At 36.4% G+C, this 24,023-nt stretch overlaps 1 protein-coding gene across 5 annotated transcripts; it reads left to right on the top strand.

The window, feature by feature from the left end:
* The first annotated feature begins 52 nt into the window (after positions 1-52).
* On the top strand, positions 53-22,934 carry LOC128260117 (cAMP-dependent protein kinase catalytic subunit 3). 5 transcript variants are annotated; one of them, XM_052992886.1, is made up of 9 exons: positions 53-197; positions 258-329; positions 8,235-8,915; positions 19,761-19,929; positions 20,360-20,469; positions 20,530-20,775; positions 20,835-21,016; positions 21,646-21,723; positions 22,396-22,934. In XM_052992886.1, exons 1-9 carry the CDS (start codon positions 92-94, stop codon positions 22,519-22,521), a joined length of 1,770 nt encoding a protein of 589 aa, XP_052848846.1. In that variant the 5' UTR covers positions 53-91; the 3' UTR covers positions 22,522-22,934. The 5 variants fall into 5 exon arrangements, with proteins under 5 accessions (XP_052848846.1, XP_052848845.1, XP_052848849.1 ...); XM_052992885.1 differs by having other exon boundaries at positions 8,223-8,915; XM_052992889.1 differs by lacking the exons at positions 53-197; positions 258-329 and adding an exon at positions 2,212-3,033.
* Positions 22,935-24,023: the final 1,089 nt, after the last annotated feature.

Below are 24,023 nucleotides of genomic sequence, written 5' to 3'. Positions count from 1 at the left end.
ACCAAACATCTGGCAACGTCTCGCACTAAGTAATCGAACTATCGGGAGGGAAAATTCAAAACGTGGGCTTAGGAAACAATATTTTATTCTAATGGAAGTTCAATATGTTTTGGACCGTATTTTACTAGCTTACAGGATCGCCACAAGCTTTTTGGCAAAATTTGCGATCAATTTTTACTCTGCCTGCTGGAAGCAGAGTAAGTTTGCACTGAAAAATTATATAAAAGTTAAGAGATTTAAGTCATTTTGCTTGACAGGCTGGCGCAATCATGACAAGGCTTCCGGTCTGCGGACAGGACTCGCCCCGCCCTCTTCGCCCACTCAAGGAGGTGAGTGCACAACGTCCTTGCCCTTGACAAGTGGACTGCAGCAGCCGCAGTGGCAAAAGAAACAACAAAAACAACATACCAAATTAAAACCCTAGCTTGCTGACATCTCGTGCCTGCCTTCGCTTAATTATAACATCAAATTGAAATGCACACGGCAATTGTGTGCGCCACCTGAAATGTGACTGTGGCACGCAGGCGTCACTCGTAGTCGCATTCGTATTCGTATTCGTTTGCACCTGACCTTGTTGGCCTTGATTACAACGGCCAACAAAATCAACATACATAAACATGCAAACGCAACACCCGAAAAGTGTTAAAGAGGCGCTCTCACTGTTTGCTTACACTGGCAGAGCCAGAGGGCTCGTAAATACACAAAACATATTTCCCAGATTTTTCCACTACCGCTGCTGCCGCAATGTCTACTGAAAACAAACAAAACACTGAAGGAAAACACCACCCTATATAAAATCAGGTATAAACTCTTGATTGGCTCCTCATTCAAAATGGTTAACAATAAACCCATTCAAACACCTTTCTAAACCCACTTAAAAAAAAAAAATATTAACAGATCTATAGTTTACATTTTAAATTGTTTTTTAAGTTTGTTTTAAGTTTTTTTTTTTAATGATTAAATTATTTTTTGCAGCGCTGCTTAAGAAGTGCCTACAAAAAACAAACAAAAAACTAAGGTAAAGCTCACCCCCCCTGTAAAATCGGTTACAAACTGTTTGATTTAAGATTATTTCATTCTGACATTGAACTTTTCTTGTTTTTGTGAACAATATTTAAATAAATATTACTTCGAATTTTTGAATTTCTCTGCAGAGAAATTGCCTGCTAAAATCCCAACACTGGGGGAAATTCCCCTTTGTAAAGATTCCAGTTTTAGTGCCGAAAAAATGTCTGCTGATAACAAACAAATCTCATGGGGAAAATACGTTACTTAAATTCAGGTATAAGCATTTTGTTTTGGTTTTAGGTTAATATTTCTAAATAATATGGGCTTAGTCATATATTTCTAATAATATTGTATATACATAGAGAATTTTTGACGTTATAGGTGAACCAAAATAGGCAATCCCGTTTTATAAAAAGTCTTAATCCAATTTTAAAGCCGATTAAAAAGAATTGAGGTTTTTTACCTAAGCTAAGTGTATTTATCTTTCTCAGTAGTATTTAGTTCGCTTTAAATTAATAATATAAACCATTCCCGCCGTCTTATCAGTATCGTTGATAACAGGCCACTTTTTCTGATCCTGTTTTAATTTTCAGAATTCATAAAATTAAAATTAATAACCTGTAATTAAAGTTTATGATTGGCAATAGAAAAACATGGTTTCGTATATATATATATATATATATATATATATATATATATATATATATATACGAAACCATGTTTTTCTATTGCCAATCATAAACTTTAATATATATATATATATATATATATATATATATATATATATATATATATATATATATATTGTTTGGGGATGTTGTCAATTAGCCGGGTACACTATTCCGGCCGCCTTACCGCCGTCGTGTCCGCCATGTCCTGCGGCGATGATCCTGTTGCCGCCAAACCGTTTAGGCCCTCAAATGGAACAACACTCGAGACACTTGGCCAAAACCAAACAGCCGCACACATGGAGATGGATAGCAAACACAAACACATCCGCCTCTGCCCATCCCCGAGCATCCGCGAGCATCCCCAGACCCATCATCTCCCCTTGGCCATCATCATTATTATCATCATCGTCGGCGTCATCATCATCGGCCGCTGCCCCGCCCCCTCCTGCCCGTTCCGCCCCCTTTTCCGAACGACCACGACGGCGACGGCGACGTCGACGTCGAGAGCTGTGGCAAGCGATTCGCAGATTTTACGTTTCAGTTTCGTGCAAAACGTGGAAGCGGCTGGTCAACCCAAGAAAAAAAACACCACAGAATCAAGCTAAAGAAAATTGGAAAACTCGGCATTGGTCTAGAGGTTTCGCAGAAAAAACAATTCAAATTGCCCGAACGTTAGTTTTGATTAATAACGTTAAGCAGCAGTAGTTTGCATAGTGCTGGCTGAACGCAGAGACTAACGAAAAACAAAGAAAAACTGCAGGCTGCGGCTGCAAAACCGGAAATTCTAGATCTCTTGGATCTCACGATCCCAGCGCATAAACAAAACAAACAAAACAAAGCGGCACTTTTTGCAACAAAAAACGTTAAAAAACGATAAAAAAAAAAAAAAACGTAAGAAAAACCCACGAAAAAAGTGACACAAATAAAGCAAAGCGCGATCGGTGTGTCCAGTCGATCTGGTACACCTATAATACCCCCATAATACCCCCCATATACCTCTACCTATACCTATAGGCCCCCTGAGAAACGCTGAGTGTTGAGTTTATTTCTGTTTCTGTGTCGGCTTCAGCTTTTTTTTGTTATTATTGCTGGCCAAAAACGAAGGAGAACGAAAAATCGTCGGCAAATCGTGGAAAATCGTGCGCTCTTAAAGTAACATATTTATTTTTAACAATTTCGCAAGCGTTCAAATTTTGCTCCAGCAAAAAATCAGAACTCAGAACTCAGAATTCAGAAACCAGACAATCGCAACCAGAACAAAAACAATAAATAGATCGGCGGCGCGATCGTTAAGAAAAACCAAAACAGCGGCGGCAACGGTCGGCGACTTTGGCTCTTAAAATTAAGTTTGGTGGTGAGTAATCGTTAATAGTGTAAAAAGCAGCAGCCAGCAGCCATCAGCCAGCAACAAATCATAAATGCTTGCTTTCCAAAATAGAAACAAAAAGTGGAGATAAATTCGTTTTCATGATTAAGCTTTGAGTACTATAATTAGGTGAGCCGATTTAATTAGTGCAATTAGCTAATTACACTTCACATAGAGAGGTAAATCTTAATATTTGGAGTGGAAAAGATATAAAAAAAAATGTCGGTAGTTAATGTGTTTCTTTCGCTTTGTCTCACAGAGAGTTCCGCGATCATGCTAATGTAGTGATTAACTTTGCTAGATTCGCAAATTTGTTTATAAATGATTCACTTATAATAACACAATCTATTTAATAGGTTCACGAAGGGCTTAGAAATCACACATTAGCATATTGTTCACTTTTATTTTAATTTTGAAATATTTTTAGAAACATTTAAGAATATTCGAACTTCTTAGCATCTATAAAAATATTCAAAATTCTAATGAAATTGACAAAATTATTTTACACAATAAACAAATATATATTATTATTGTCAGTCTAAGAAAAAGAACAAAATACTAATAGTGAAAAATGATTTATTTTCGGTTGAAAATATATTCATTAAAGAAACCATCAAATTTCGCGAAGCTAAAATAAAAGGTCTCTATTTATACAGCTTTAAAATATTTAGTAACTTTAGATTATTTTTTATGCAGAGCTAAACTTCATCAGTTCTCTAAAAAAGAATTATTTCCAAGACCATGTTTTTTTTTAAAGGAATGTTGTCACAACTCTTTCCTAGTGTTTTTGTTTCTTTTCTCGCACTCCCAAATTTGAACAATCATTTCCATGTAGTTGACCCCGTTCAAATAGAATTTCTTCATGTTCCGGTTCAATAACTCTCCAAAAACTGAGCCAAGGACTTTCGAAATCTATTCCCCAACTTCCCCATACGCATAAAAGTTTTATGTATTTCCATAGCCAAATAGTGAGGAACTAGCACAAGGACAACGCAAATACTTGCTCTATAAAAACAAATCCAAGACCATAAATCTGTTTGGCCCTTATGCGAGTTCGTGAAAAACCCTCCCAGGAAAAATGTTCGTACTAAGGCCACAGAAGAAGAAACAAAGCGTGTCGCTGTATTTATGTTATGATTACATTTAGCCGGCATTATTTTTGACGATTATTGCCATTTGGGGTTTATTACCCAAAAAGTTGAGAGCGTGGGGTGAAAATCTTTATTTTGTCAACCGAAAACGGGCAATGAATTTTCGTTTTTGTAACACCCCGTCATTAATTCGAACGTATGCACTTACTCAGATAATTACACATCCTGGCGGACGAGAAATATTAATAACGCCAACGCCTACAAAAAATTATCTTTCACTGTTTGGAAATTTCAAAAATACACCGATGACGATGATATTAATATGAGACGCTTTCTTTTTATACAAACCCATCTATAAACTCATGCATATACTTTTAAACAAATCGCCTCGCGCGGCTTTTAATTAATTAATATCATAATTTGTGCCTTGGCTAGCCCAACGAATTTATAAATGTTGCGTACACTGCACGTTAATTTTATTTCCCGAATCAAAGGTCAAGTGGCCTGCAGTCACAGAATTAGTAAATCTCTTCTTTGCTCTGATTATTTAAACATATTTGCTAACTATTGTGAATAAATCAAAGTGTCTTTATGTGAGGTGTGCTGAGACCCAGGGGATGAGTTTCATAATTTTTCAGAGGAAATCTTCTTGAACAAGAAAATGCTTCCAAATAATTTATAAGACATTTTGTCATAAATTAGATGTGAGGAAAATATTCTGGATATTATTAAGAGAAATTTCGAATGAGAAAGAAATATCAGTAACCATGGTACCTATATTTTAATTTAGATTTTCATATTGTTTTAATTTGAAGGTTTGACTTTGTTTTTTTTTTTAATTAAATAATACATAAAACAAAAATATTAAAATTTTTCTATATATATAAACAGTTAAGACCGTTGAACCAGAAACATTAATATTGTAAATATTTTTTTAAAATTCCTACCAACATCTGCTGTAAAGTAAACGTTTGAAAGCGTTTGTTGACACTTGCAATAATTCCTCGTATTAATCAGAATTTGGGAATCCACTTCTGGTTCTATAACATTTAATAACCCTGATCTTTCACAGTCTTGCACTCCATTCACCTGATCTTTCCACCTTATCTCGTAGGCACTAATTCTTGTGCTTAAGTCTTTATATACATCGCATATAGTATATTCCTTTTTTATTGCGTTTTCCATTCACGAAAAGTGGAAGCGGCAACAAGAGCAGAAAAAGAGTGCTGCCCGCCGGAAGATTAGGCAACCATTTAACATTTGGCTGGCTGGCTGGCTGGTTGGCTGGCAACGACGACCCCAATTTCCATTTCCATTTCCATTTTCACATTTGGCAGCCGCCAAGGTGAATGGGGCCGAATCTCTGCTGTTCAGAGTGCTAGAGGATATATGTTGATATGTAGGACCCGCCGATCTCGATCTCGATCTCGATCGGTTGTTTGTGTTTCTTGGTTCTTGCTGGTGGGAGCTGACTTCTTGGCTAATTTACAGCCCGAGTGATTGTCTACAATAATTTTTGAGAAATTATTCTCAAAACAATCCATGCACTTTGCCTTAGACAACTTTAATTTATATTTCCGCACTTTTAATGCGTTGGCGTTTCATTTTCATATTTTCCCACCGAAAAAGTGCAACAATTTTGAACGCGTACGTAAATAATCTTGAGTGACAGGCGTTCATAAAATTAATGTGTGTGTGTAATAATAATAAAAGAAAATAACAAATCGAAAGACACATCAAATGTTCCAAGAAAACGTTGGATGGACGACAAGGTTTACCATAATAATGCAATATAGATATGCATTTACGTATATTTCATTTTTTCTTGAGGCGTAGTTAAATATTTTTACGTAAATTCATGTTTTTCCGGGGATAGCCATTTCCATTAGAGCGTGAGACGTGTCAATTGCATTAGGGGGGTAGACTTTTGTTACGTGGATAAGATGTTTCTGTTTGGCCGTAAGACAACCGGCAATCGACTGCGAAATTAAACGAGATGATGATACCAAGCTGACAAATTGGAGGGGCTGAAATACTTGAATAATAACAAATCTCGCCAGAATTCTAGGAAAAGCCAAACGAGTTTGCTGATAATTGTTAATCATTTCCCGCTTGTTTTTTATTGACTTCGATTTTTCTGTTTCATAACGCGGTGTACCATTTTTAATTAATCATTGTTTAACGTATAACCGACTATAATTATTTAAATTTCAAAGTCTATAAGTTTTTTTAAAAACAGCAATAGTTGTTAATTTACGATTAAAACAAATTTTCTGTGATTCTCTATGTATGTTCTCTGTTAAAAATCTTTAAAATGTTCTCTGTTAAAAATCTTTAAAAGGTTTACATTTTGGATGGTATACTCTGGAAGTGTATGTTCTTTAATACTTTTTAATGAAATGCATTTTATTTGCTAGTCCGTCAGTAAGTCTACACATAAAGCTGATGCAAGGCTAGGAAATGGCTTTCATATTTTCGGATATTAAAACTATACCATTTCATTCAAATTCACAAAATGTTTCTCTATTTGACATGCCTGACTTATCTATTGTCATCTTCTTGGCCTTCGAACAGCCAAAGCTGTAGTTAATGATGCGCATCAATCCCTGCCCTCCAGTTCACATTTTGTCTGGCTTTTTGTGCCATCCTCGGATCCATTGAATGCTCTTCTATGGCCTGGATGGCCTAGATTGCCCCAGCACCCGCTTAAACAATAAAAGCCACTCAGGCCAGCTAAGAATATACGGATAGATGGGTGTATTGATTTTATGGCCGCATGCATATGCATCCATTCTCGATTTTGCATTTCGGGTGGACCGACCTCAATACCCCTTTATCGTCTTTATAATTTCTTGAGTTAAATGCATCTGTGCATTAAGGCGGACCCCAAGAAATTGCCTTTTCTGTCTGGGGACTCTGGGGGCTTTCCTTTTGTTGGCAAGCGCGGGGCGGCAAATTGAATCAAGACTGCAGTCATTGTTATTAATAATATTAGTATGTGATATTAACTGGACTGCAGCCTCCTTTGTGTCGGCGGTGACAACCCTTTGGCATGCGAACTCAATTTTCCCAGGCCGACAGTCTATAATGCCTTTTGTCCGGACGCCTGTTCGTCTGTTCGTTGATAAAGCCCGGGACAGACACTTGTTGCTCGTTGAATGCTGGGCATACACTCTAGTGCATACAGTCTGACCGGCGGCCATTTCATTTCACTTTCAATTTACAAAAACTACAATGGCTCGGACGGGCCTAAATACAAAGCCATCAGCCATCAGCACTATCCTCGGCTGTTTAATTAAACGACCATGGTCTGGCAATGGGAGCGGATTGTGGATTGGATTGGATTGGATTGTGGGATTCGGCGTATAAATACACTCCAAGGCAATTTGAAAGAACAATAGTGGCGGCACTGGGTTTTTAATGGGTATGCGAAGTGATTAGAAACCGAAGAATGCTGCTTTATAGTAGCCATTAATATTACAAGTAGCTGAGCTTCCTTAAATGTTTTTGGGGTCATAGCTGAGGCAATGGTTTATATAATTGGTTCGTAAGAAGGATTCATAATATTATTGTTTATAATTCCGATATTCAAATAACACAATTTAAAAATTGTCAATACTCAAAATAATAATTATCAACATAGAAAAATGTATTAGTTAAATTAACCAAGGAAAATATGATCAATAAAATGCAATAAAATATTTAATTTTATTTACAACATTAACTCTAAACTTATTAATAAATCAACAAAATTTTAAAAATGTAATTGATATATCCTTTATTTTCTGTAGAAAACATAATAGAAAATTAATAAAAACCCCATTATTTGGCAAACAAAAACTAAGTTAGTGGGAAAGTATTACAGTTAAAGTGAAAGTAAAATTTTTTTTAATTTCAAATTTGTATTAAATAAATATTGACCGTCCAATGCTTAGTAAAAGTTTACAAAAGATTGTTAAAATAGGAACTTCAAAGGTTATTCCTACCGTTGCCGGTTCGTAGTCATTCTTTGGAACCCTCTTAATCAATGGCTATTTGCTTTGTTATCCAAATATAACCAGACAATTCATTTCCATTCAATTGCAGGGAAATCGACAGGAGATAAAGGGGCGAAAGGAAATCCGGCGAGGATACACGGGGAACCGCTGGCGAGGATTGCTAGAGAGATGTCCACGGCGACTTGTGCCCGCTTCTGCACGCCTTTGACATCCGGCACGGCAGGATCCACATCAAAATTGACAGTCGGAAACGGAAGCGGCAACATGACGTCATCGTACAAGAAGAAAATTCCATCAAACAGCAGCGGCAGCACACAACAAACAACAGCGAATGACAGCGGCAACACAGAGACCACATTCACATTCAAATTGGGCCGCTCGAACGGGCGCAGCAGCAGCAACGTGGCCTCCAGTGAGTCATCCGATCCGCTGGAGTCCGACTACAGCGAGGAGGACGCGGAGCAGGAGCAGCAGCTGCCGGATCCGGCGACCAACAGCCGGAGCAGCAGCACCGCCACCACCACCAGCAGCTCCGCTGACCACGACAATGACGTCGACGTCGACCAGGAGGAAGAGGAGGACGAGGACGACGACGAGGAGGAGGGCAACGGACGGGACGTGGACGAGGCCACCCACGATTCCAGCGAGAGCATCGAAGAGGACGACGGCAATGAGACGGACGACGAGGAGGACGACGACGAGTCCGAGGAGAGCAGCGTCCAGACCGCGAAGGGAGTGCGCAAATACCACTTGGACGACTACCAGATAATCAAAACAGTGGGTAAGTCGGCTGCTGTTTACACTAGACCCACGGGGCGTATGATTGATGTTAAGGTCGCACGCCTTTCAACCTTCAACTTGTCGCGAGGCTGAAGTAGTTGTGCAGCAGTGTGTAGTACGTCTCGGATCCGATCAATTTTACCCTGTTTGTTGACTTTCCCGGGGAAACTATTTAGACGGATGCCATCAAAACAGCATCGCTTCTAGGTCAGTTCACAAGTCAAGGCTTGATGAGGTCACTGTTGTTTTTTCCCAAAATGCTCAATGCTCACTCCTTGTTTTATAAAAAGATAAATTTTGGTTTTGTTTTTGCGAAGTTTTTTTGCCCTAATAAGGGTTTTATATTTAATTTATTCAATAATGAGTTTGAAGGATTTTAACATTGATTTAATGTTAACAAAACCTTTAGCCAAAAGGCAACCGAAAAATTTCTGACCAAATTCTTGGGAAACACTTTTATTTCTGTCAAAAAAAAAAAAAATTCATAAATGGCACACCCCCGCAAACAATTGAAATCTTTCTTTACTTTGATTATTCCATTTAATTAAAAGAGTTTTCTCACCTGTTCCATCAATTCGTTTTCATCTCCAGTTGTTTCATCTGGAAAGTGAAAAAATGTATTCAAATACCATTGTCTTACTTTTTCTCAGCTTTTTGTTTGCTATTCTTTGATTTCGCTCATCGATTTAATTTCAAATATTTATTACCTCATTTTTTGGGCCCCTCGGTATGTGTGAACCCCTTCCAGATTCAGGTCTCTATTGCTTTTTATTGATTTTATGCATAAATAAATTGTTATTGATTACGCAAATTGAATGAGGCAGGGGAAGAAAAGGCAAGGGGAGCTCATATTATGATTATTATGAGCTTTTCGCACCGCAGCGGGTCGGGCAATCGTTTTCATTGCTCAGCAGCGATCTGGCTTGCGTAAAATTTCATTTAGACAATATTTAAAGTGTAGTCCGTTTACGTACGGACATGTATTCTTGGACTCTGCTTAGGATCATCAATGGGTCTTACGTACTCGCATGGACGCTTGGCCAATTAATGCCCATAATATTTTGATGTGTTTTCCCATTTTGACGTCTTCGATGTGAGCGAAGCAGCCGATTTTAGTATCCGACTAAATTTAGTATACAATTCAAACACTCATTAAGCCTTGCGGCATAAATATTTACTTGAGGTTGAGGCAAGTTCTGAGCATTTTCCTGATTTATTACCACAACATTTGCTTTACTACACGTGTGATCGGTTTGCTTTTTCTTTTTGCCAACAAAACCATTTAAAATCATTTGTGCACCGATCGTTTTAGTTTCAAACTGCTAGAGCCAACTCAAACAATCGCGGAAATATTGTGGGAGTAAATAATGGCTTTTTATTAGACTACAATTACCTTCCAAATTGTTTTCTGCTTTTTTTAACAGAATAATTACAGCTTTATGTTTTAAAACCCCTAGTGGGAGTTTATTGTTTTTTTACCTACCCACTAAAAATTGCTTCTTGGAGCTCATTAATTTGTTTAGGCGGAGAATACTTTTTTCTGAAAAGCAATCAATTTTAAAAGATATTTTTTCACTTCATATTACTCGAAAGATTGTTATAACAGGGCTCTTTAATTACTTTATTTTGATTCTCATTTTGTATCCTCATTTATTTTAGGAGTCCCTTTTGTTATAAACAAGATTTCTTAAAACAATTTTTTTAACTTAAAAAACTACTTAAGCAACTTTATCACGTAAAGACTTTTTTTTGCTTAAATGTTCTTAACAATATAGTTAAACAAATAAAGTCTAAGTGATTTTTTTACAAAACATATGTATAATTGAATGTGTAAATATATATTAAATGCAGCTTTTTATAGACTAATCTATTGTATTTATCTTAACGATCTTGCCCTATGCCAATGGGAGTATGTGCTGTAGTCTTTCCGGTTTTCGGACATTGTTTAAAATTCCTCAGTCAACACCTCTTCCGTGGCATGAGTAATTTCGCTGAGCTCCTTTCCGTGTATGCTTTCAACAATCGCTGCTGTTCATTCCTAGTTTAGCGCACACCACACGACGTATGAGTAATCTGTAGCATGGATTTCTCACAATTTCCAGACCAAGCATCGCACTGCCCAAAAGGTATTGAGTGCGATTTTCGAGTTAAATCCGTAAAAAGTAAATAAACCAAGGCGGATATCATGCCATGAACACGCATGGGATCTGAAATGAAAACGCGAATGGGTTGTGGAGAATGAATGCCAGTGAGTCACGCTTCTATTAGGGCATTCGGATAGTCAGCCTGTCCATTTTCCCCCCAAACCTCCTCTGATTATAACAATAGTGGCCAGAAGATGTGGCTACGGGCAAGCGAACATCATCGCCGTAATTGCGGAAAAGCCAGTGGATGCTGAAAACAATATGGCTGGAAAATATTAAGAAAACCTGCTCCGAACTGAAACGAAAACATTGCAAGCTTTAAACATATGCCCCTCAAGACTTACTATAAATATTGATAGTTCATTCTGCTGGTTGTAAGAAATCCCATTGATTAACCAGCGACCTCAGATGCTCTCAAATGCTCCAAAAAAAGGGGATTTTCCCGGGAGAACATTTCCCAAGAAATGTTTTCGAAATTTTGGGAAAACAACAGCAGAGCTATTGTTTTCCTTTTGGGAAACAAATAAAACGTGTTTTTGTTTGCGCACGTTCTGACTGCATGTGATTCGATGGATCAACAACCACAAAATGCCATTAGCTTTGGCCTTAAACCTGTCAAATCAACTGGTGAGCTGCAATTAACACTGCAATGAAATGGACTCTGGTTGTAACTTCAAAAAGGAAATGTTCGCCTCGGGAAACTGGATTGAAGCGTGTGCCTGTCTGAGCAAGAGTTTTATGGGAGTGAAAGTCCATGGCATGTCATCGCTTAAGTATCCGGGAAGAAAGTTGTATTGTCTTGCGAAGCTATCAAGACTTAAGATCTAGCACTCTAGTCTGGTCTTAAAGTCAAAGTCATAAGAGTTATCCAGAAGTATTTGTTAAAAAATTAAGCTTTTGATTTATTTTGTTTATTTTTGTTAACTGTTAATGAGTTCTAAAGTCTAAATTTCATACTCAAACGATAATTTTTAATGCTCAACACGTTCGTTAAATTTACAAAAATCTCAAATAGATCCTAAACTAAAATCCGGAAAATTCTAAAATTCTAAAACCAAAATGGCCTGATAGTCATTACTTTGGAAATGTGAAATGTGTTCTCGGGCGATCAATTGGCTCATAAAAATTTCGCAAATGTGCCTAATGCTCTAAATGTGTATTAAGTGTAGTAAAAGTGCGCTATATTTTGAAAAAGGATCAATAACCCCATCAATTAGCTACGAAATTTCGTTGGGTGCCCCACTTTTTCGACTAATTGACTAAACCAATGCGGAAATCTCTGACAATTGAGGGGCTGACCTTCTGTTTTCCCTAATGTCCACCCAGCTAATTTATCAACTTGACAAATTATTTTCCCTGTGGGGGTTGTCTGTTCCGCGCGACTTTCTCAATGGATCGTGGACCGATGTGGGAGTACGGAACGACCTGGGAGCAGACAATCCTTTTAGTCTGCCCATTGATTGATGGATTTTTCCAAAGATAAATATTTACGCACGATTCTCGGAAACACAATTCGGCTGGGACATAAAATTGGCCAAAACACAAGAGTCCGTTTGCCATTTGCCCATTTCCAATTGAAATCGAATTGAAAATGGCGAGTGTCAGACAGCGTGTGTGGCGGGGATTCCTTTCGGGTTCTGGCTGTCTTTTGTGCTTTTAGCATAAATTGATTTTTAAATAATAAAAGGCAATCAAATTTCGAGCGGCTAAATGTATCTGTCGGATAGCGAACACATGTCCCAGTGTTTGTTGGCCGTGTTGAACAACAAGTTGTGTGTCGACGTTGCGTCTGCAAAGTATAACTCATAGTTCAAATGGAAATCCTCATTTCCATTTTTTGTTGTGAGCTAAGTGCCAAACAAGAAATAAATATCTATATTATCTGTATTTCTGTATAAGTAATAATCATTTTGGCTGTGCTCGCCGCATGAAAAGACAAAATCAGTCAACGGGAAATTTACGATCGCATGGAAAATTTGAAATCGCCTCGCCCGATCTCTGTAAACTTTGTGAAGCCCGAAGAAAATCTGAATTTTATTTCAACAAAATCGAGCCAACGTATAAGCAAATAATATAGAAATTATTATTTGGCAGTGTGCCGAAAACCAAGGAACACCTCCCCCGTCTTTCTGGCGGGGAACTGCCGCCTGCTTTTCGGGCACCCAGTCCGGATCCAAACCCGGACCCACCTCCCATGTTGCCGCGCTCTTTCAAACATTAAACGAGCATATAAGACTGCGTTATAGCACACTTTTTCGCCATGCTCGGTTGTGTCGTATTTATAAAGGTGACCTGAAAATGCATTTTGCATCTGGCAAATATATGGGCATATTAAACTGCATTGAAATGGCCCGAAATAGCCACGGAATGATTTTTCATATTCCACCATTAAATTTATTTTCGATCACGCCCCCCACCGCTTATTTTGTCTTTGTAAATTGTACTGCCAGAACTTGACAAATGTGAAAACCACATCGACAGGCAGGGGCAGGTGGGCCAATATCTATCTATATGCTGTATGGTAAATGGTAAACATCTGCTTCAAAAGTGTCATAAATCGCTTAAGTTATGGGCGGGATGTCGCCGGTGGAAAGGTGATTGGGCAAGGTGTGTGCTTCAGTGGGCGAGGGGGTGACTTCCGCGAAAAAGATCTATCCAACCTTGTGTCAATAATGCTGTAAGGCTATAAACACAGGAAGAATTGAATATCATTTTTAGATTAGTTTAAAACTGGGTTTACTTCATTTTGACGTAAAAACAAGGCACTGATATTAATAACAATTCTAAACAAGAAGGAAAGCAAACTTCGGCAAGCCGAAGTTCATATACCCTTGCAGCTATTGCATTAATTAAATACTTTTGAAAACATTTAAATTATGATTTACTTGAGTATGTGCTAAAAAAAAACATTGAAACTATGATTATTTGCAGCTCAATTATTAGATAGTTATTTTATATATTTTTATTATTTCTATGGGAGCTATATGCTATAGACGTCCGATTTTGATAAAATTTATACCATAATTCTGAAATAATTAAACATTGCTATATGTCGAAGAACTAAACAAAAAATTAAAAAACAGAAAAGTTATAATTTTTTTCATTTATTTTTCCGATTGTTCCTATGGGAGCTATATGCTATAGTCGTCCGATTTTGATGAAATTGAAACCGTAATTCTGAAATATTAAACCATTACTATATCTCGAAGAACTAAACAAAAAATTAAAAAACAGCAAAGTTATAATTTTTTTTCATTTATTTTTTCCGATTGTTCCTATGGGAGCTATATGCTATAGTCGTCCGATTTTGATGAAATTTAAACCGTAAATCGGAAATATTTTACCATTACTATATGTCGAAGAACTAAACAAAAAATTAAAAAACAGCAAAGTTATAATTTTTTTTCATTTATTTTTCCGATTGTTCCTATGGGAGCTATATGCTATAGTCGTCCGATCCGGCTCGTTCCGACTTATATACTACCTGCAATAGAAAGACAACTTTTGGGAAAGTTTCATGCAGATAGCTTTAAAACTGAGAGACTAGTTTGCATATAAACGGACGGACAGACGGACAGACGGACAGACGGACAGACGGACAGACGGACAGACGGACATGGCTAGATCGACTCTCCTAGTGATGCTGATCAAGAATATATATACTTTATAGGGTCGGAAACGTCTCCTTCACTGCGTTGCAAACTTCTGACTGAAATTATAATACCCTCTGCAAGGGTATAAAAATAAATAAATAATCCTTCAAAATTAAGTACAATACGAGAAATATTTAAATTAATCATTTTAATATTAACCAAAATATGTTTTCTCTTAAAAATATTTGATTTTAAATAATTGATAAGTAAATAAAAATAAATAAAATAATAAAAGAAAAAAATAATAAATGTGGAGTTGAATTCCCAAAATATTTTGAAATATAGATATACGTATGTGTATATGATTAATGGACATCAATTTATATAATTGAATTCTTGGAATTGTGATCAAGTGAAAATGTCATGCATAGCTGCATTTTCGAAATTATTTTAAGAAATTTTGAAAACATTTCTTTGTAAGCTAAAAATAATATTGTAGAATTTCGTATGCATTCGCCATTTACAACAAAATTTATAAAATTTATAAAATCGTACCTCTTAAAGTACAAATTGCAACATCTACAAAAAGTACATAAAGGGGCACTAAATGAGTTCAGCCAGTCAACACATATCAAGTGACCTAAATACTCATTGTTTGTTGTTACTTACAGCAGCTTTAATATCTGATTTTAATGCCTATTTGAAATTGTTTAAACTTTAGATCTTGGCAGAATTATTTTTAAACTGGCCTCCATATCACCGTGTTTTTCATTCGGTTCTCTCTCATTTATGGATCTTTAAACAATCTTTGCTCCGACGAACTGCATAAAACGCAATTAACTTTATTTAACTTGGTCCGCCAGCTGCCGAGAACTGCAAATGGTGCCAAGTTTATATTCGCATATTTACATGGTGGCGAGTTTCAGAAACTTTTTGCAGTATTTTGGCTTTTGGCACATTTAATTTTTTTAAAAACAGAAACAGTTACGCGTCCGACAGCAATGATTTTTATTTGCCAGCGCAAATGAAAGGCATCATCCATCAGATGCGGACTGGCAGATGGACGAACGAACTGCATCCATGGGACGGCAGTTTCACTGGACAGTTTATGGCATCGCTTCGTCAAATAGAAAGTTTCATGTATTATGTAAAATATGTTTCGCCTTTTTCCACGCACTTTTTGGCAGTTGCATCGCTGCAGCTTATGTGCGCCGTCTGCACCGCTAACAGGTTTGGCCACATCCCGCAGTCAGACTTTAATTGTTGCCGACTATCGGACCCGACCGTCTGCGGCATCGTCTGAAGACTCAGCTATCACTGAAAAAAAATGTTACTAAATTATATTCTAAGTAATACAACTAAGTATAAAACTTATGACATAGGTGTATTCATATTACCTACAATTGGCAAATAAACCATGCATTGTACAGCAGATAATCAGTGCTCCATTAAAACTCAAAAAAAAAGAAAACATTTTATTAATTAACAAAATACAGTATCCAATTTGTTGTTTTTAAAATCTCAGCAAATGCTAAATATGTCTCAAGCATCCAATTATGTTAGGTTTCTACAGATATTGGATATTTTAAAGCTTGGGCCAAATCATTAGAAAATCAATCTAAATAAAGTAAGAAACAAGTTATGTATTTGTAGGTTGTATTTATTAGATAAAAGATAGTAACAAGATAAGGTAATAGATAGTAATGCTAAATCTTCAGCAGGATATATTTAAGTATATGTCACTGACAAGATCATATTTGTAAGGAAAAAATCGTAAAGGATTGAAAAATTTCGGTGATCTTATAATATTGCCCAACTTTTATTTTAGTGCAATCTTTAGTCTCGCTTTTGTCTGCTCCGCAGCTGTCACAATTTCACTTTGACCAGACATTTAGGAGCAGCCGGCGGGCAGTTGGAGGATGGGGTAGTGGAGCTGGTAGTTAAAACATCGGTAAAAGCACTTTCCTTTGCACTAGACGAGATCTACTTGAGGTGGAGTGGATCGTGAACGAGGTGCTAAGAGATCGCTTCGCGAGGAGCGGTGCGTCAGTGGAAGTGTTTGCTTTTATTTCGAAAGCGTGCTCGAAAATTGTTTGAAGCCAAGAGAGTGTATTTAATAATTGTTGCTAACTCATTGTACTTCACATAATCTAGAGGCTGTTGTGGTTTTATTTTAATTTAAAGGTGGGCTTAGAATTTATAGTAACAACGCATAGGAAGCATTGTCATTTCTTTTTTAAAATTTAAAAAAAAAACACCTTTAAAAAAATTTTATTTTTAACAATGTCAATTGTAATACGAAATATTAAAGCAAATTTGTTTACATTTTTTAAACATTTTGTTTAGTTCAATTTGGTAAAATTTAAGCCCAGCAATTGTAAATTGAATTCAATACTTTTGATTATTTGGTTACACATTTTTAGAAAATTTAAGATCCTTTTCCGTACTTAATTCACCGTAAAAATGGCCAGATAAATGTAAATATGCAAATAGTGTGCCAACTGCACTAGTAATTCTACAATTTCAAACAAAGCCATATACTTGTTTATTTATCCAGAAACCCTTCAACATTCCCCATCAGAATTTATGAAAAAGTTCGATAAAATTTTCCACGATAAAAACTTGTAAATATTTAAAAAACTATTTTCTTTAAACCGAATCCGAATTCCTGTTGCCAACTTGCGCCGGCGAAATTATTCCACATTGGCCATGTGCCCATGCAAGGCATGCAACTTGTTGCTAGCCAGAACTTTCCGTTTTGGCCATACTTTTTCCCCACAATGCTTTTAATTATTTCCTGCGATTTGTTGTTTTCTTCACGCCTCGCAGCTTCAAGCCCATGCAATGTGCCGGTGTCTGCAATTTCGCGTCTGATTCTGATTTTCAATCATAAAATCATCCATCATTGGTTGTAGTTATTTTTGCTTGATTTATTTTGTTTGGCATATTTGGAATATTTATTTCTCGTTTAGGCAAATGGCGAGTTTTAAATGCCGAGGCGATGGCTAATCAATATCTATATCATTGAAAGATGTTATACAAACGCGTGTTTTATGAGCTATTTATTTTGATTTGTTTAAATCGTTAATGCATATTTAAGTAGAGGTGTTCAAAGTTCGATGTTTTAAGCATTTTGGAATCTTTTTGGGTGGATTTTTAAGGAGTATATTTTGCAAGTTCTGGGAAACCTCGATGATATCTCTTTTAAAAGCAGCAATTTCAACTAATTTCGCCAGAAATGCTCATAGTGCTCCATAGATGCATCTCGTCTCTGGGATTTATCAAAATGGTTCTCATGATTTTCTCCCCCCAGATTCCAACCTTTTTCATCCCCACTTCAAAGCTTATATAATCCCATTGCTTCGCTGAATCATTCGAACTACGTAATCGAGAAACCGATTTGTGTAGAGCAAAAAGAACAATTCATTAATTACAATGTCGGGATTCATATTTTCATTTGCACGTGTAATGCTTGCCACACCCCTTCAGGTGCACCCATAAGGGGCGGGTCACGCCCACCTAATTACGTCCAGGTATAGTTTGGGTCAAAATAATAGTGCTGACATTTCGAGAATTAATCTTGTAAAAGTTTCTATTGACTATTTTGAACTACTTTAGTTAGAATTTGAAAAAGAAATATTAATGTTATAAAAGTTTTCAATTTTAGTTAAATTTGTAATTACTTTTAATTTTGGTTTGAATACAACGTGAACATTTTTATTTCATTTGAGTTGATAGATTATAGGTTTACATTACATTTTTAAAATAAAAATTAAGAATTTAATTCGTATATATTTTTTTGACCGCATTTGTGGGGAGCCAACTATTCTCGCAAGTTGTTCGGCGCGTTTTTGTTTAATTTTCTGGTAGGAACGCACGTGGCAAATTATTGTGGCCGAGTTCAATAATCTGCCCACTTTTGCTATATTACAATGAAAATCACGGCTAATTGTTGTTGGCCCGATCGGGAACATATAGCATTGCGCACACAGGGAAAACGTGCTGAAAAACTAAAAGCAGCTGCAGAAAGCAAAACTTTTCCCACTGCCCCCCTCGCTGTTTGTAATGGGGAATGATTGCGTTTCGGCTTTTGATTTATAAGACAAATCAATTTGTAGCCGTTTTGTTGTTTTGGCATGCCATGGAAAACAAAACAGAGAAACGAAACGAAAACGAAGATATTTTCCGCCGTCGCTCTTGGCCTTTAGTGTATCTGCCCAAAACGTTTATGTGAAATCTGAGAGGCTCACACGCTCCGTGTTTCCTTTCCTGCCAGTTAGTCACTCGTTCGCCCACCGAGTGCCCGGCGTTTTGGACGTTAGCCCAATTAAAAACTCAAGGTTGAGAAAATCTCGGCTGGGCGTGTAAGCCAACACCCCGTGCCGACCATATTACCTAGTCGCAAAAGGCAGCCAGCCTGCTTTTGTAACCTCAAAACGTGCTCGACAGTGAAAACAGTAATTATGCACCCTCCGCTCCAGTGCACGGTACAGTTGCGGCCAGAAAAGTGCTACTGGTAATATCTATCATTAATCTTTCGATTCGTTTATTTAAATACTTGACTTGAAGTCGATGGTATCCATTCCATACCATTACTTCCATATTTGACACACTTTCGAAAATTATTTTTTTCTCCCATTCATTTGTTTACTGAACTTATCACCAAAATGAATTTCTTCTAAAATTAATTTATATCGAGTGAACCTTTTATTCAAAGAGTTATGATAAATATAATTATATTTTTACAGAACCTATCACCAAAATGAATTTCTTTTAATATTTATTTTGATCAATTGAACCATTTATTCAGTGAAATTAAATTCAGAAAAACTACCTCTCCAAAATATATAATTAATTCAAGAAAGAACACCAAATAATTCATTAAATATTAAATGTTCAAAGAGTTATAATAAAATAGAAAATCACATACTACTATTTTAACCTCGCCTGTTCCTCGCTTACGTTTTGGGTAAAACGAGACCTTTTGCCATATCGTTTGCAAACACTTTAATGGGGCATGCCCCGATATTTAAGAATGTTGTTTGTGGTTTTGCCTTCGATGCATTTGCTAATTCGATACCCTACATTACGTCTTCTTCCCCCTTTCAGGCACTGGCACCTTTGGACGAGTGTGCTTATGTCGGGATCGCATTTCGGAGAAGTACTGTGCCATGAAGATTTTGGCCATGACCGAAGTCATTCGTCTCAAACAGATTGAACACGTAAAGAACGAGCGGAATATATTGCGCGAAATACGACATCCGTTTGTCATCAGTCTGTAAGTAAAACAATATGGTAAATTTGTCATATTTTATATATTTTTCAAAACGAACTTTGCAACTTAATGTTTCTTTTAATAAAAGTATCCATACATTGCCTTTAAATTTGTTTTTACGTTCTTTTGAAAGATTTGTGAAGTATAAATTAAAACAAACATGTTTTTATTTATCCTTTTTTTTAATATAATTGGTTTCGTTTCAATAAGGAAACAATATTAATAAGGAAAACCCATCACATTTTGCGTTAAAGACAAAAATAACTTATTTTCACGTTTACCCCTTTATTTTCAACCAAATCTGAAAAGGTCAATATCACCCAAAAAGCTGTAAAATATTAATATTTATTGCCATTTTTTTATTTATTCCATACAAAATACATACAAGCAAAAAAAAAATATAAAAAATAAAAAAATTCTTTTTTCCTTACAGGGAATGGTCTACAAAGGATGACTCAAATCTGTATATGATATTTGACTACGTCTGTGGCGGAGAGCTGTTCACATATCTGCGGAATGCGGGAAAATTCACTAGTCAAACATGTGAGTAAAGTTTCAATTTAAATTCGAACTCTGAATCAACGGAAATTACTTCTATCTTAGCCAATTTCTACGCGGCTGAAATTGTCAGTGCCTTGGAATACCTGCACTCCCTGCAAATTGTGTACCGCGATCTGAAGCCAGAGAATCTGCTGATCAATCGGGATGGCCATTTGAAAATCACAGATTTTGGATTCGCCAAAAAGCTGAGGGATCGCACTTGGACACTGTGCGGAACACCCGAGTATATAGCACCCGAAATAATACAGTCCAAGGGCCATAATAAGGCCGTAGATTGGTGGGCATTGGGTAAGATGCAACTCTGTAATTTCAAGGATTACGAATACTAATCAGGGATGATCTTCTAGGAGTTCTCATATACGAAATGCTCGTCGGGTATCCACCATTCTACGATGAACAACCCTTCGGCATTTACGAGAAGATACTGAGCGGTAAAATTGAGTGGGAGCGTCATATGGATCCCATTGCCAAAGACTTGATCAAAAAGCTGCTGGTGAATGATAGAACCAAGCGACTGGGCAACATGAAGGTGAGAATCATCGGCAATCAGATGTAGATGTAGAATTTTTAAAAATAAAATTATTGAATAGATAAACAAATTTTTTGGAACATTAAGTTTGTTCAGCTGCTGTCCTATCCATCAAGTTTTCTTTTTATTTCATTCGATTTCTTTTAATGATTAGTAAAATTAGCCCTGTCAAAGTTTATTTATTTATTCCATCCCTTCAAACACGTCCCCCTTTTCTTAGATAGTCTCTCATAAAAATATTTGGCAAGCTTTTCGCTAACATTTTCCGGCTTATTAGGCACCATATTTATAGATAATTGTTTACACTTGTCACAGTTGGATGGCCAGTTTTTGTTGCTGGCATTAAAAGTTGCATCGCTTATATCAAAAATTAATTGTTGGCCATCGCAAATAGATCTGCACATGCTCCTTGTCAGTTAGCCTAATACATTTGCTTCAAAATCATTTTTCTTGTTCGCACCGAATTTTGCTTTCGCCTACGCCGCGTTTGCTTTTGTTGTTTTAATAGATTTGTCGCGCGTTTTTGCAACACGAGCCAGCCAAGTGCAGAACGTTATTTATGTCCAATATTTTGTATTTCATTCTATGTTCGCCCCTCCCCCGATTTCGAAATACCTCCCACCATACAGAATGGCGCCGATGACGTGAAGAGGCATCGCTGGTTCAAGCACTTGAATTGGAATGACGTCTACAGCAAGAAACTAAAGGTGAGTTCAAGGGGTTTCTTTATTTCAGAGTTTTACTTTTTAGCCAGCAGTAATTGTGGTTACTTTGTGTGGATTTTTGTCAGTCGGCCATTGTATTTTCATACGTTCTCGTAATTAAAAGCAAATAAACAAATCAGCTTTCCAAATTAGCTGTGCCTTTAGTTAATGACCGCAGCGTCTATTTCGGCCGCCCGGGTGGGTGTTAGACCCATAAATCTGCCGATTCCCTCTGCCCAGCCCAGCTGGTCCGAGTGCGAGTGAAATGTAACAAAAGGAGCATTTCGCATATGAAGAAAAAGGTGTTAATTGCCCACATGAACGCCTCTGCCTGGACGGCGGGAGACAATGGGTTAAGTGCGTCAGAAATGATTGTTACAAACGTGCTGAATTTTGCACACTTGTCTCAGTTTTTGCCCGCTAAAGACGTATGTTTGAAGTGATTTTGAAAATAAAATATAATTTGGAGAGGTACCCATTAATAATTAAATATAAATAATTATGTTTTTAAAAATGACATATACATTGTGTTGCATTTTTTTGTTTTTTTGGGACTTTGTTTGTTCATCAGACACTATTTTACTCAAATTAAAATACTCATAAATAATAAGCCATTAGAAAAATATACGATAGTCACATCAAAATAATAATTTTCCGAATTTATATCATTTACAGCCACCAATTTTGCCCGAAGTACATCACGATGGGGATACCAAAAATTTTGATGATTATCCCGAGAAGGATTGGAAACCCGCCAAGGCAGTAGACCAAAGAGATTTGCAGTACTTCAATGATTTCTAAATAAGAGCAGAGAAATCGTCGTTTTTTGTTTTCTGTTGAAAATTGTTTTAATTTGCGACAGCAAGAACATTCATTATTTATACTGGCAATTAAGTGTTTATAGCGCTGTGCTAATGCAATGATATGTAAAGGTACATATATCTATATCTAAACTATATTATAATATACGACTATACATAAACATACACCCCTACATAGTAAGCCTAAGTTTATACCCTTAATGTTATGTCTAGCAAGTGACGTCTATAATTATTTATATATATATTTAATTGTTTAAATGTTCAAATTGCGAGCAGTCCCTAAACCCAAAAAGAAATAACTATAAAAGTACTACTGAAGTACAGTAAAGAGTATATTATTAAAAACAACAAAATATTAACGTAAAACGTTGAATAAAGTGATACAAATTGAAATTCTGTCTGGTCTCTGTATTTTTATGTCGCCAATATTTCTTTACTTTCGGGGGATTAGTTTCGGATCCGTAAATCAGTCACATTTTAAACTCGAGTCATTCTGCTGAAGGCGTTGACGAACGTGATTTTTGTTTGACGTTTGCTTTTATATATGTGGAATCATTTTGTGCTATTTTTTTAAATCTTTAATTTTAATCATTTTATTTTTATATTGTGTTTATTGTTTTCAATTAAACTGCTTTAAATCTGTGCATATTTTGTTACATAATTTTTAATCGAAGAAGATTACGGGTCGCTATCCCAAATTGTATCTATTAAAAAAAATGTTTCTAAGGCAACATGGAAATATTCAAATTTGTAACATACATTTTATTTTTATTTTTTCTGCTACATGTTTTCACCACTCACGCTATCTGGACACAAACCCCATACCTCTTTCCGGTTCGTGTCTCTGCTGACGCAAAAGTGAGAAACCTTAGTGTTCGATTAAAATCGGAGGGAATTTTAAAACTTGTGCCACCGTATATAATATTTCAATGCGAGAATGTATTCTTGTTTTACATATTTTCGCATAAAATGTAAATATATAAATTGTCGATACTTTTAAAACTAAAAGAACAATTTCCTTCGAAAATCTTTTATTTTTAATTTTGGATACAAGATTTTTTTGTGCGGGTTTAAAAAAAAACATGTTTTGCTAGAATACTTTCGTAATGTAACTGCTTCTTTAGTTTTACACCAGTTTAATCACTTGTGGATCCGCCAACGGTTTACTTAATATAGTTGCGATTGTGAATTATAAACATGTAGGAGCTAAGGTTAAGTTTAGGGTTCAGCAGAAGAAAATTCCAAATCCCGGCATGTTTATTTCGACTTGTATTGAAATTCAAATTTTTCTCAATTCTGGATGACCCACTGTGCGTCGCGCATGTTATCTCTTTCACAGGGTGACTCCTGGAGGTATGGACACCCTGTGTCAGCCAAACTACCACCATTGCAGCAACAACAACAATAAACAAGTGCTTCCGCTCTCTCAGGCTTTCTCTCGCCCACTCTCTTTTGCAAAACGGGGCTTTTCACGAGCTTCAT

Source organism: Drosophila gunungcola, assembly GCF_025200985.1.
Source record: "Drosophila gunungcola strain Sukarami chromosome 3L unlocalized genomic scaffold, Dgunungcola_SK_2 000014F, whole genome shotgun sequence".
NCBI lineage: Eukaryota > Metazoa > Arthropoda > Insecta > Diptera > Drosophilidae > Drosophila > Drosophila gunungcola.
Note: the sequence above shows the minus strand (reverse complement) of the source record. Positions and strands in the feature narration are given on the sequence as shown.

Coding starts and splice junctions, on each gene's coding strand:
- LOC128260117 (XM_052992885.1), top strand. CDS start 92: ATGGAAGTTCAATATGTTTTGGACCGTATTTTACTAGCTTACAGGATC. Junction 19,930..20,359: donor CATCCGTTTGTCATCAGTCT/GTAAGTAAAACA, acceptor TTTTCCTTACAG/GGAATGGTCTACAAAGGATG. Junction 20,470..20,529: donor AAAATTCACTAGTCAAACAT/GTGAGTAAAGTT, acceptor CTTCTATCTTAG/CCAATTTCTACGCGGCTGAA.